Genomic DNA, 13,874 nt, shown 5'->3' with positions numbered 1-13,874 from the left:
ATGGAGGTGGCTCAGTTGGGAGAGATATTAGTGGGCTCCCTCTGGGAAGGTCCCCACTCAGACCCATAGGAGGAAAAAGCATGTTAAGAAAAGAAAAGAAAAGTCTTCCTCATCAGAAGATGAGAAACTGTCCGAGAAGGGCTGCACACCACAAGTACCGAGCTCCTCGCGCCTCTTCTCACCAGCTGACTTGAAGTCTTACTGGCAAAGCTAAGAGAGTCATCAATGACGTCTCCACTCCAAACACTCCTCGACCTCCTCCTTGCCTAGACTCATAAGTCTTCTCATTGGAGCTGGTCCCGTCAGCCATGGTACCATTCCTATCACAGTTCAAAAACACTACGGTGGCGGAATGGAATGCCCCTGTCTCTTCCAGACCTTCCACATAATTCCCTAAAAAGTTATTTAAACTCTCCCCTGATACAATGGACCTGCTCTCGGTCCCTAAGGTGATGCACCAGTGGCCCAGTTAGTCTCAGGGGCAATCATGCACAAAGAAGGGGAGGAACCGTTTAAAAACTTCAGAGGACAAAAAGTGTGTTTCTCTCCTAAGAAAGGCTCATGAGGCACCAGCTACAGTAATTAGAGCATCCACTACTACTTCAGTCAGTCAGTCTTTATTAATACAGCCAATGGCCAGAATTACAAAAATAAAATCATTTAGAATTAACAACTTCATTCTGAATAACACCACAAATATAACAGAATTTAGCAACATTGAGTAAGTTCTCCTCTTTACAATCCTTTAAAATTAAATTTAAATGATCCATTTCAGTTAATCCTGGAAACAGGATATACCACTTCAGTCTCTGCATGTGCCTCCATGCCATGGGCAAAAGAATTAGTACAATACATTCCTTCAGAAAATAAGAAGTTGCACCAGAGAATGCAATAAGAAGTGGCATTAATAAACTAGCCAAGACTGCTGCACTCATGGCTGACTCTAGCCAGGATTCTATCCAACATGCATCCAGGGCTATGGCTTTGGGATGGCAGTGTGTAGGAACCTCTGGCAAAAACACTGGAATGCAGATGCTCAATCCAAACTCAACCTAGCAGCCCTCCCCTTCATGGGGACTAGGCTATTTGATGAATCTCTAGAGCCCATCATAGTCAAGACTAGGGATAAGAAAAAAGCTATTCCCCTAGAGAGCCGAGATTCACGGAAGCCCTTTTGTTTCAATAATAGCTCCTTTCTTCCCAAAAGAACATTTCCTAGAAATACAGGATCCCCCTTCAGAGATCAGAGACCCACAACCAACTAACCTGGTTGGCATCCCCAGTGGCAGCAACGTGCAAGGGGATCTTCCAGACCACAACTGTCCAGATGACTCCCCCTCCGCCCCCAATTACCAAACACATAAACAATGATTCCGTGCTGGTCAGGGGCAGACTCACTCTACACTCACGAGCCTGGTGGGCCTCCACTACCATCCGGTGGGTGTTGGACACAATCAAAAACGGCAATGCATTAGAGTTTGAGACGCTTCCCCCTGATCACTTTGGGCCCACAGGTGTTTTCGAAGCTGATGGCGGCCCTCGTGGCATGCTTATGCCTGCATTCATATACACCTTTATTTGGCCGATCTGCTCATCAGATCTCAGACCCATCAACAGGCCTACAAGGACATTTAGCAGACCGCACAAACACTCCTGAACCATGCATTCATCATCAGTAATCAGAAAAGTCATCTGCCATCATCCCAGTCCCTGCAACACTTGGGAGCCCTCATCAACACTCAAAATGCGACAGTGTCTCTACCTTCCAGATGCAAAGACAAGTTGAGATCACGAATTCATCTTCTCCTGTGCCAATAGTTGGCAGATCTGATGCTCCTGGCGCAGATCCTAGGCTCAATGATCTCTTGCATGGAATGTGTCCCTTGGACAAGATGGCATTCAAGAACACTCCTGTGGCACATCCAACCACATCAGGAGGCCATCATGGAATGCAGGCAGGTGCAGCTCCCCCTGACGAACAAACCTCAGGTCACTAGAATGGTGGCTGTCTCCAGCACTCAACAAGGAGCTTTCACTCACAATCTCCTCACAGATAAGCATCACTACAGATGCAAGCCTCTCCAGCTGGGGAGTTTTCCAGAGCCATTATGCACAGGGCAAATGGTCTCTCCCTGAACTTCATCAAAATATCAACTGGCTGGAGTGCTGTGCAATCTGCCTAACACTCATTCACTTCTTACCACAGATCACGAGCACCCATGGGCTCATCCAGATGGACATCACCGCAAAGTCCCAGGTCAATCACCAAGGGGGAACAAGGTCAAGAGCAATCATGGTGGAATCTGACCTCTTCTTTGCTGGGACAGAAAATAACCTCCTGTCCATATTGGTGGAACACCTCAGTGGAACGGCAAACGTATATGCAGATTGGCGAAGTCGTCAGATGATAGATCCACAGAATGGTCACTTCACCTGGACGTGTTCCATCAGATGACCAAGGTACTAGGCCTTCCTGAAATGTGCCTATTTGCACCAGCAAGCAACCACCAACTTCCATGCTTCTTCACAAGGTTCCAGTTTCCATGGGCAGAAGCCATGGATACATTAATGGCACCATGCCCGCCCCCATGGCCTTATAGGTGCATTTTCCCCAATGGCCATTATTTGGAGAATCATTTGAAAAGTGCAGTTAGGGCAGACCTCATCATCATCACACCTTATTGCCCCGGAGGGCATGATTTTCCGACCTACTGAATCTCTCAGTTTGGCCCCCTTGACATGTTCCACCATGACAAAACCTTCTGTCACAGGGCCCCATTCTCCACCCACACCCTCCATGGCTCCAACTCTCTGCGTGGAGGTTGAGCGCTCGGCCCTAGCTCAAGCGAGATACTCAATGGAAGTACTATCCAAGCTTCTAGAAGATCATCCACTAGTAGAATTTACCAGTCTACTTGGTCAGCTTTCTTGTGGTGGGTGCACTGGAAGCATGTATCTCTGCTGACTGCAGGGGTCCCCAAAGTACTGGCTTTCTTACAATCTGGTTTGGAACTTAAACTACAACCTAGTACACTGAGATGTCAAACTTCAGCCCTTGCCTCAGTGTTTAAATGGTCTGCTCCAGATACTCCCTCTTTACTCCATCCTCACCATACGAGGTTCCTTAGGGGGCTGTCAACATCCCCCCAGCACCTCAGTAGGGTTCTTAATGCACTCTCTATAGCTCCCTTCGAACTGCTCCACTCATTACCTTTTAAAACTTCTCTCATTCCAGATGCTTTTCCTGGTTGCAATTACTTCAGCATGAAGAGTACCTGAATTGGGTGTGCTCTCCAGGATGCAGTGGTGCTAAGATTAGACCCTACCTTCCTCCCAGAGGTTAATTCTACCTTCCACTGGACTCAGGTCATCCTTCTGACTTTCTCTGATGCAGCCCAAAGGGGGGGGGGGAAACACTCTCTAGATGTCCGCAGGGCACTCAGAATTTACCTAAGGCATATTGCCATGTTACATCAAACCAACTCCCTTTTCGTGTCATGTCTTCCTTCTTCCCTTTGTAACAGGGTATCCAAAGTCATCATATCCCAATGGATACAGGCAACTATCACATTAGCATATGAATCTCTGAAGCTTGCCCACTCCAACAGGCATTACAGCTCATTCCACTCATAGTGCTTCTACTTCAGCCACCTTTTCCGCAAATGTACCTCTCACGGAGATTTGTAGAGCAGCCACCTGGGCTTCTGTTTCTCCATTGGGTGCGCTCTCCAGTCAAGGAGCTGTGCATGTTACACCAGGACGCAGAGGTGCTAAGATTAGACCCTACCTTCTGTTTCTCCATTCTTCTCCGTTGTTTCTCTTCTTCTGCTTCTGTTTCCCCAGTCATTAAACACTATAAGATCTTTTCATCCCATGCAGCCCAGGCAGTGTTAGATTGCATGGTACTACAAATGTGGTCTAGACCTTCTGCTCCCTCCCTTCTTCACTTAGCTGGCTTGGGTATGTCCCTTACTAAGCTGATGACCTTCATCCACCATAAGGAAAACGAAACATTGGTCTTACTGCTAAGGGTTCTTTTTCCTAGGTGGATGAAGGTCATCAGACCCACCCGCAGATATAAACTTGATGGCTGGGGCACCAGTTTTGGGTGTAAGGTAGTGACCCTCAGGGACAATTGAGTTGTCCATCCACTATTCTGTCTTCATAGTATTTTCTTTCTTACCTTGTATGGATAACTGCTTTGTCTCTGTTTCTTTTGTCTTATACCTTTCTACATTACAGGCCCGCAACTGGGTTTCTGGCACCACCTACTGCCTAACAAGAAGCTAGCCTGCAAAAAAAATAATTAACCCTATCCTGTCTTGAGCCATGTTATGACTGAAACCCATACTAACCCATACCTTCATCCACCTAAGAAAAAGAACACTTCACCAAGACCAATGTTTCTTTCTGCATTGGTGTCTGCAGAAACTTTTCCGGGGGAGGGGCAAAGGCTGCAATCCTATACCCACTTACCTGGGAGTTAGACCTGTTTATTCAGTGGGACTGGATGCAAGGGAACTGCCCCCTTACCGCCCCGCCCCCCGCCACTCTGGATGCCCATGATGCTCTTGTTCTACTTTGAGAAACCTACTCATTAGCACAACAGCAACATCATTTAATTTCCCCATACCTCACAACTGTGTGCGTGCATACAATGAATTCTGGTTTGGAGTTCCACTGGTGGTAGGTGATATAGTAATGTGTTTGCAGCCAGATCCACTGCTGTCCTTTGGTCAGAAACCGATAGCAACAAGACTTCCCTTTGCCAAACTGCATCACTATTTGTGAGGAGAAAAATGTACACTGCATCACAGATTTCAAAATATGAGATCATTTTTTAAAAACAGGATTCTAGGATATTGCTAAAGGTTTCTAGGCAAAATCAAATGACCCAAAGAATACCAGACTTCCTGTTCTGAATACAGAAAGTGTCTATTTCTATGTGACATAAATACTCATCAGTTCTGAACCACCTCAAGTTATGCTTCTATTCCATGTGGATAGCGGCCTGAATGGAGATGTGCATCTCCCTCCATTCAGACCCCTCCATTAAGTTCAGTGGGGGGGCCATTCAATTCCTCAGAAGCACATAAGGATGTTCCTTGTTTGATTGGGGCAATAAGGTAACAGCCTTTAAAAAAATTAAACATGTGTGCCTTGTTCATATGTTAACTAATTAAAATTTGGCAGTGTTCTTCACAAGATGTAAAAAAACATCCTCAACTTTGTTGTCCTGAATTATGCTGATTTTTATGGTTCAAGTCCAATCTCTGCTTCTTCAAACAATATCTGAGGGAATAGTGAGGAATTTTAACAACCCAAAGGAGACAGACAAAAGGAGGCAGTTCTGTGAAACAATTTGTTATGTTTTATCCTACTGAAATTACTACCATATGAAGAAATGATCCACAGTTATGCTGAAATTAGTTTGCATTTAATACCCAGTGGATGAAATTCACAGCTGTTCTAAATGGTAGTTATAAGGAAATTGAGCAATTCTGAGCAACAGAGTACGTACTCATTTTTGACAACATTCCCTTCTGCAGGCTGCACTGTAGGTCTCCTGGATCATAAATGATGTATCTTATTTTCTGCTTGTGAACTCTAGATATAGAATTCCCATCTCCAAAATGATCAGGACCTTCTTTTCACACAATGGAGAGGACCCTCCACTGATGTCAATAGAGTTATTCCTGATTTATTCTTCTGTTAGTGAGAACACAATCAGGCCTAAGTGTGTGACTCTGCAAGTGATGTATACAATATAAAAAAGAGTTCGAGGGCACTGATCAGAGAGGATAATTTTGCTACAAATATTCTGTAAAACTGATGAATACATCCCAAGATGTATTATTTAAAATGGTTAATTCTATTTAGACCTAGTATAAGAAGATTAATCTTTACTAGTTTAAATGAGATCCCATCCCATCATGTATTAAAAGTTGAACTTGATACTGGCTCTGATCCCCCAAATAAGAGCTATAGGGACAAACGTGCTATGCTGGACAAGTCTCCCAACTCAGTGTTGTAAACTTTATGAACTTCCCAGATGACTGGATTCTTGCAACATAAAACTTGATCAACCCAAGACCACTGAATAATTATGAACTGGGAAAGTACTACAGCCAAAGGCCCTTTTATTCTTTGCTATGGCACTCCATGCCATGCTGCACTCAAAGGTGTCACACAAGTTGCTGCAGATGCTTGGCAGGATATCTGAAGGCATTTTTAATGTAAACAGGACAGAAATGTCCCTTATGTCTTCTTACTACAAGAGGTAAATAGAGAAACACATTGGAAACTAAAAAGAAATCCTCCAACAAAGGTATGAAGACTTTGAATCTGAAATTGCTTTGACAGCATTGCTTCCATTCATTCGAGCTTACATCAGCTCAATGCCTGTGATCAGATCATTCAGGATACACAGAGCAATTTTATCTCAATTTCATCTCCATTTACATCACTCAGTTATGGCCTGACCCAATGAAGTTAGCTTTGTTTACTACCTCCCAATGCTACAAATTAATTTTGACTGGCATCCATTCACATGAGTAACAGGACTGTCATTAACAATTAAGCAACAGGACAGTCATTGCAAGCAATATTTAAGTGGGTTTGTTTAATTTTTGTTTATTCGCACAGCAGTTTGATTTTGAAATTTTTAAAAAACCATTAGTTACTCAAGTACTATTGGAGTCTGCACCATATCAAATCTTTATTGTTATGGTCATTTGACCAGCAAATGCACCATTTTGACAGCGTCACCTCTAAAATACTATGGACCGAGTCTCACGATCAGTGAGACCCGGTTCAGCAGGGTGTGTGGGGACAGCAGGCTAAGCCCGCTCTCCCCGCACACGAGTGGGGAGGGAGCCCTGAGCGGCTGGATCGGCCACCCACACAATTTCCGGCTCCGTGATGGGGCTGGGGGGAGCGGGGGGCCGATCGGCCCCTGCAAGCTCCAGCATGCCCTTCACGGGTGCACAGAGCATGTTGGCAAGACCCCCGGAGCCAGGAGGCGGCTTTTCACCTCCCTTTGGTAGAATCCAGGTGGAGTTTACCATTGCCTCCTCCCTCGCAGTATGAGATTATGCCTTTCAGCACCTTCCTATATCACTGCCACCTGATACAGGTGTTTCCCATAGTCTGGGAAACATACCAGTGGGATTTGAACCAGAAACCTTCAGCTTTTTAGTCTTAACTGTGCAGTATTGGACATGAATTTTGACGACCTGCTCTTTCTTTGGAAGTAGTCTGTGCCACCTGAAAATATGTCCCTAAGGGTCACACACACCACACACAGTCCCTTCTGTGACATATTTTTGGATAGCACAGGACACTTCCAGAAGCAGAGCAGATGGCTGGAATTCGTTCACCCGCAGTGTAGGGGTGGAGCAACTCTCTGCAGCACTGACATGTCTTCATGGTGCATCCATGCTGTGTTGGTCAAGATGTCAGCCAGTGTAAGCAACACAATACTCACAGTGTTCATGGCATCGTGCCAAAAGTTGTAGGTCATCTATATGATAGTAATCATAGCCAGAAGTACCTAGTACTTCAAAAGGCAAATATCCTATAATCGGTGGTGCTCTGCATCAAGATAAAAGACAAATAAAAAATAAATAAGACAAAATCACAGCAGCAATGCTTCATATGTCTCCTCCGCTTCCCCTTCATATCAGATAGGGTTTGCATACACACGAGCAATCAGCAAACAGACAACAGAACGACTGAGATGACTGTATGCTACTGGAATTGAGCAGCAAGAGAAAACTCCAGTGCACAATGCCTCAAACTGTTTTTTGTGTGTAGTTCAGACATTAGTCATATCCTCATAGCAAAAGGAACAACTTTCCTGGAGTTGGGGTGTGTGTTTGTGAAGCCATTGGATAAGAGAATGAAGACCCAATATAGTGCAACATAACATATTCATCATTTTCAAGTGGCCTTGACATATCCAATTTGCAGACTTAAATCAGGATGCCATGAGCCTCCCAAACTAACCATCCAGGGTCCCTTCCAAGTCAGGGCTACTTCAGCCTCTCCCAGGGAGAGGGCAGGCCTGATAGATATTTAAGGTTATAAACTCTCTGTTGTCCACCCCGCTTCCCAGAGATAGTGGCTGACATCCTGATTAATGCTGTGCTTACACAAGGCAGTTGTACTAGCTAGTTGCACTAAATCTGGAGTTTGTATTCCAGACTACTGTTGTACTGATTCAAACAAGTTTGGAATACTAAGGAAAAAATGGAGTTCATAATCATTGCAGTGATTCCATTGATCAATTAAGTGCTATCAAGTTGGTGTTGACTCTTAGCAACCACATAGATAGATTCTCTCCAGGACGATCTGTCTTCAACTTGGCCTATTCATTGCTGGTATATTCATTGCTGCCGTAATTGAATCCATCCACCTTGCTGCTGGTCATCCTCTTCTCTTTTCTTCATCTTATCTTAGCATTATGGACTTCCCAAGGGAGCCGGATCTTCGCATAATATATCTGAAGTATGATAGTTTGAGCCTGATCATTTGTGTCTCAAGTGAAAATTCTGGATTGATTTGTTCTATGATTCATTTATCTCTATATATAATTTTCCTGGGTGTGCCTTGGAATGTGCGTCCCAGCGCCCAGCTGATTGGCTGGGTGGTGGACGTGCCTGACTGGCTGAGGTGCACCCATGTCATGGCTCAGACCTCTGACTCAGAAGAGTCAGAGGAGAAATGGGAGAATTCGGTTGGAGTGCAGGCTCAGAGGCCCAGCAACAGGATTTGGCCGGGAGAACAGACTCTGGAGCTGAGGAATTGCAACAGCTGCCACACATGAGGGCTGAGGAGGCTGATCAGGAGGAGGCGGGGATTTCGCCTGTCTTGAGAAAACATCTCAAGAGGAAGGCTCAGTGGAAGACACACAGGTGCAGGATATCACAGGAGAGGAAGTAGAAGTGCTGATTCAGGAAAGCCTGATTGGCTGCCGGTTATCTTGAGTCCTATATTAAGCAGTCTGTTAGTTGCACAGATTGCTGTTAGCAACTTTCACTTACCGCAGACCATGTTCCTATTTAGAATTCCTCAACCTTTTGAGTTCCAGTTTGCTCTTGTTCTGTTCTTTCCTGCTCTGTTGTTTCTTGTTCCGTTAATTCCTTGCTCTGGTGTCCTTTGTTCTATTCATTCCTTGCTCTGTTTTCTTTTCAGTTATTACTCAGTTATCGTAGAGTTGGGTACCTAGTTTAGTTCCGGGGACTTTATTTTGTTTACTATTATTTTTCTTTGTGAGTCTTCATGCAGCTTCACTGCTACTTTATGTTTAACTCACAGGGGGAGAGCTGAAGGGGTTGTAAATCCTGTTGGGTTAGCCGAGCTAACAGGTTTACGACAACCCAGGAGGATTGGTTGCTGCCGCGGCTGCAGGCCCAGCTGCAGAGGCCAGAGGCAGTGGCGGGTCCGGCCATGGAGGCAAGGCCCAGGAGGAAGGAAAGAAAGGGGGGGCAGAAGTGGCGGTGGGGAGGAGAGGTGGCTGGGCCCGGAAGCGGCGACTGGGGCAGAAGGTTGGGGGGGGGGGAGAGGTAACCACCAGCCCCAAAGAGAGCACAGATGCTCTGTGTGAGGTCGGCTAGTTTATTCATTAATTCTCAGTGTAAACCTCCCTGAGCCATTTTTGGAAGGGTGGTCTAGAAATTGAGTAAATAAATAAATAAATTGTAGTACTGCTCTTTGTCTCTTCTAACAGCTTTCTGAAATTCCCTATTAAGTTTCTTCCTGAGGTCTTTATCTTGCTTGACTTTGGCTTCTCTCCTCTTCTTGGCAATTTCCACCGTCTGTTCTGACATCCATTTTGCTTTCTTCTCTTTCTTGATCTTTGGCAGTCTCTTTTCACATTCGACCTTAACAACAACTTCTTTGATTTCATTCCATAGTTCCTTTGGTTCCCTAGCAATGAGATTCAGAACTTCAAAGCGGTTCCTGATGTTCTCCTTGAAAATGGCGGGTACATTCTCAAGATCATATGGTAGAAGCTGGATAGCTTTGTTTTTCCGCTCTAGCTTGACTTGGAACTTGCACATGAGCAGTTCGGAATCTGTTCCAGAGTCGGCCCCGGCCAGGTCTTTGCTGTTATAACTGAGCTCTTCCACTTCCTTGCACCAATAATGTAATCAATTTGATTTCTATGTACTCCATGTGGTGATGTCCATGTGTATAGGCACCACTTTGGTTGTTTGAAGGATGTGTTAGCAATGAAGAGATAGCTGGCTTGGCAGAAACTAATAAGTCAATTTCTGCTCCATTTCTGTTTCCTAGGCCATATAGGCTGACAGCGTTTTCCTCCTCCTTTTCCAACTTTGGCATTCCAGTCTCCAACCACCAGCATCACATCTTGCTTGCATCTTCTGTCAATTTCAGACTAGACTTGAGCATAAAACTCATCAACTTCCTCTTCTTCTGCATCAGTCATTGGGACATAGACTTGAATAACGGTCATGTTAAAGGGTTGTCCACAAAATCTAATTGATATTAGTCGGTCACTGACCGCATAGTACCCAAGTACTGCTATTGCTATATCCTTCCTGACTATGAAAGCAACACCGTTCCTTCTTTGTTTCTTGTGTCCTGAGTAGTAAACGGTATGATTTCCTGACTGAAAGTGTCCCGTTCCTGTCCATTTTAATTTACTGCCCAAGATGTCAATCTGTAGTCGATTCATTTCATCTTTCACTGTGTCGAGCTTTCCCATATTCATGCTTCTTATGTTCCATATTCCCACTGTAATTCTGTCTTTGCAGCTTCGGATTTTCTTTTCCCGCACGGCAACATCAGCTGCTAGACGTCTGAAAGGCTTTAGTCTAACCATGTCATAAACACCATCGGTACTCTGAGAGAGCCTCAGCTCTTCCTCAGTAGCATGTTGAGTACCATCCGACCTGAGAGACCCATCATCTGGCACTACATCGACAATCATTCTATTTTGTCTATCCATGTGTTTTTCTTGGTAAAATACAGGAGTGGTTTACCATTGCCTTCTTCCACGGAGTATGAAATGAAGCCTTTGTAGTTGCCACTGAAGTGATCGTCTGCCTCCAGGACCTTCCTATATCGCTGTTGCCCAATATAGGTGCCTGCTTGCTTTAGCTGGGCAGCTGGGATGACCTTCACACTTTGGGTGACCCTACCTCCCGGTGTACTTCGCTTATCCCTCTGAGGAACACCCCCTGCCGCCATGATGAGGCAGCATAGCAAGACTTGGAGGGAGTGATTCCATACCAGCTCACAATTATCTGACCATCAACTATAGGATTACTTTGCAAATACTGGCTGACATCCAGACTAACAAAGCACTGGTGCCATGAGAGAAGCATAGCTGTAGCATCCATGCTCCTGAAGAGTTCCAGACTAAAGTGTACATAATGGTGCTTGCACATACAGGGTGGGGTGCAAATTTCAACCATCTCCCCTTCCCAGGAAGCACTCAATGCATCTGAAATTATGTCCTTGAGGGCTGCAGAACCCTCTGGGACATATTTTTTGGTGGTACAAGTGATTCAGGGGAAAGGAGAGGTTATCAAAATCCACCCCTGCCCCTCACTGCATGAGTCAGAACCTGAGTTAGTTGAACTCTTCAGAAGCAGCAGTACTTCATTAGTCTGGATGTCAGCTCCTGGCTCATGAGAACAGCAGTAAATAGACATATGAAACATCAAGTATATTATTCTCTTTTCACCAACCTGTGATCCAGAAATAAAAATTTCCATTCCAGACTATGTCTTGAACTGAATTCCTCCAAAGGTTCTTCCACTATGCACATTTCCTGTGTTAGAATGAAATTCTATTACTGGTAGCAGAATCTTTTTGTTTCATCTGCTTTTTTTCAAAAAATGTCAATGAACAATATATGAAAAAAATAAAACAGAAGTTTTAAAAATACATCCACGTATTCTGTTGCAATCTGTACACTTCATCAAGTTTATTAGTTTTAAATGATGCTAGACTTACTACTTTGGCTGATAAAGAATAGTTTTACCTCTGAAAAAAGGATTAAATGCTACAATTGCATTCTGTATTTAGCTCCTTATTCTTTTTAAAGCTGTATTTTATTGATTGCTGATCATTTAGTTGATGCACTGTATATTTTAGCAGAGCCACATGCAGAATGTATTAATATGGTAGAGGGAGGCTGCTGAAAACCACCTTCTTCTCTTGAGTGAAGCCCACTCCAGCCATAATGCTTAGAAATGCTTACTTAACTTGCAGAGTGTCGTCATTATGCAGAGAATCTCTATACCTGACAGCTTTTGACAGAGATGTGGAGATTCCACATGATGAGGTCAGTTCCCACAGTAAGCACTCCTAAACATTACAACTGCAGCAGAGAAAATTACTCTCCCCAGGGAGACTCTTTGAGAAGGCATCCTTGTGACCAGTATAATGTATGCACTGGTCTATTTTATTCCACTAAAAATCTTCAGTGTACGCACTGGTCTATTTTATTCCACTAAAAATCTTCAATTGGCTTTTGAAGACATCAGATGACAACTACAGGTCATTCCTGTTTCTGCATACCCACTGTTTTGGATAACTACTAAAACGACTGGATCAAGTATCAGCTGATTCCCCCAGTGAACTACAGCACGCTAGTACTCTTGTATGGGAATGTGCGTCACAGGATTGTGAGAGAATCAGTCACAAAGAGAGATTCTTCACCATGTCTGTAATAGGACTTGTGTAGGAATCCCCAGATAATCACTCACGAAATGACCTCCAGATTTACACTGCTGCTTTCTTCCTCCAAAGGATTAATTACTTACCCTCCTCTACAAATCTCCGACAAGATATATGTCACTGCATCATTCCAAACCTTCTGAGGTACCATGTACACATAAGGCCTGGAAACCATTGTTTTGCATGAAGCTGCTGTATGTACAGGCTGCACCTATTCCCTTCCCTTGTATAGAGTCTCAAGTGAGAAGACACTGAATGAAAGAACCAATATTACTGCTAAGACTTAACAGACTCCAAGACATACACACTTGCCTTTAAAAACTGGGGCGTTGCCAGCCGAACAGTAGCAACAAAGCAGACTTGTTTTCCTATTGGTGTTCTGTAACCTCTTGGAACAGCACCATCAAAGCCAATACAAGTGGATATAGGCACTGAATAAGAAAATTACAAGACAAAGAGTTGTGCCTCTTAGCATATTTGCTCTCACTGGCTATTTTATACATTTGAAAAGCACTGACACTAAATATCACTCAGAGGTGTGTCCGGATAGATTTTTAAGGTTATGTACATGTACATGGAAGAATACATATATTTCAAATCTCACCCAGCTGCACAAGAAAACAGATGGGTAACTTAGAGTTCAACTAGACATGATTATTCACGTCTTCAAACAGTAGCCACTGCAAAGCAGAATGACAGCAGGGCAATCTCCAGTGAAGAGCGATGGGTGGAGGGGAAAACGGAACTCCTCAGGCATTTTTCTCTTAGCTAGACTTAGTTCCAGTTTCAGAGCTCAGTTGGAAGAAAAGCAGCTGGGGAAGTGGGGGGCAGCAGATGGAGGTAGAGGCCAGCACTCCCTTCCCACACCCTATTTTTTTCACTTGAAAATCCCCCCTGCTTTACAGATGTTCAGCATGACCCATGTTTGAAGAGAAGTATGCTGCCACCATGATTAGTTTTGCTCTCAGAGAAAACAAAGATTATGAAGATCCTCAGAAACTCAGGGCTGCTACCTCTTACACTGGCCTCTAAAAACAGCTTTCTTGGAGAATAGTCTACCTTTGTGTTGCTTGTTTTTCACCAAGCAGCAGTAATGTTCCTATCAATGGAAGTACTGCCTTACTTTTTAGAAAGCAGAGCTACAGCACTGTTGAGCAATG

The 13,874-nt window shown here is 44.1% G+C and overlaps 1 protein-coding gene across 9 annotated transcripts in view; it reads right to left on the bottom strand.

Annotated features, from left to right (window-relative positions):
- NPAS2 (neuronal PAS domain protein 2) overlaps positions 1-13,874 on the bottom strand; it is a 127,310-nt gene that overhangs the window by 29,845 nt on the left and 83,591 nt on the right. For 7 of the 9 annotated variants that reach the window (XM_053311573.1, XM_053311574.1, XM_053311580.1 and 4 more), the window contains 4 exons: positions 13,027-13,145; positions 11,721-11,803; positions 7,487-7,593; positions 4,634-4,781 (listed from right to left, as the gene is read on the bottom strand). In XM_053311573.1, coding sequence (XP_053167548.1) covers positions 4,634-4,781; positions 7,487-7,593; positions 11,721-11,803; positions 13,027-13,145 — 457 coding nt within the window. The remainder of the gene's footprint in view (positions 1-4,633; positions 4,782-7,486; positions 7,594-11,720; positions 11,804-13,026; positions 13,146-13,874) is intronic. The other 2 variants (XM_053311575.1, XM_053311576.1) reach the window with 2 other exon arrangements.

Source organism: Hemicordylus capensis, chromosome 3, assembly GCF_027244095.1.
Source record: "Hemicordylus capensis ecotype Gifberg chromosome 3, rHemCap1.1.pri, whole genome shotgun sequence".
NCBI classification, from domain to species: Eukaryota; Metazoa; Chordata; class Lepidosauria; order Squamata; family Cordylidae; genus Hemicordylus; species Hemicordylus capensis.
This window is presented reverse-complemented; position numbering and strand designations above follow the sequence as displayed.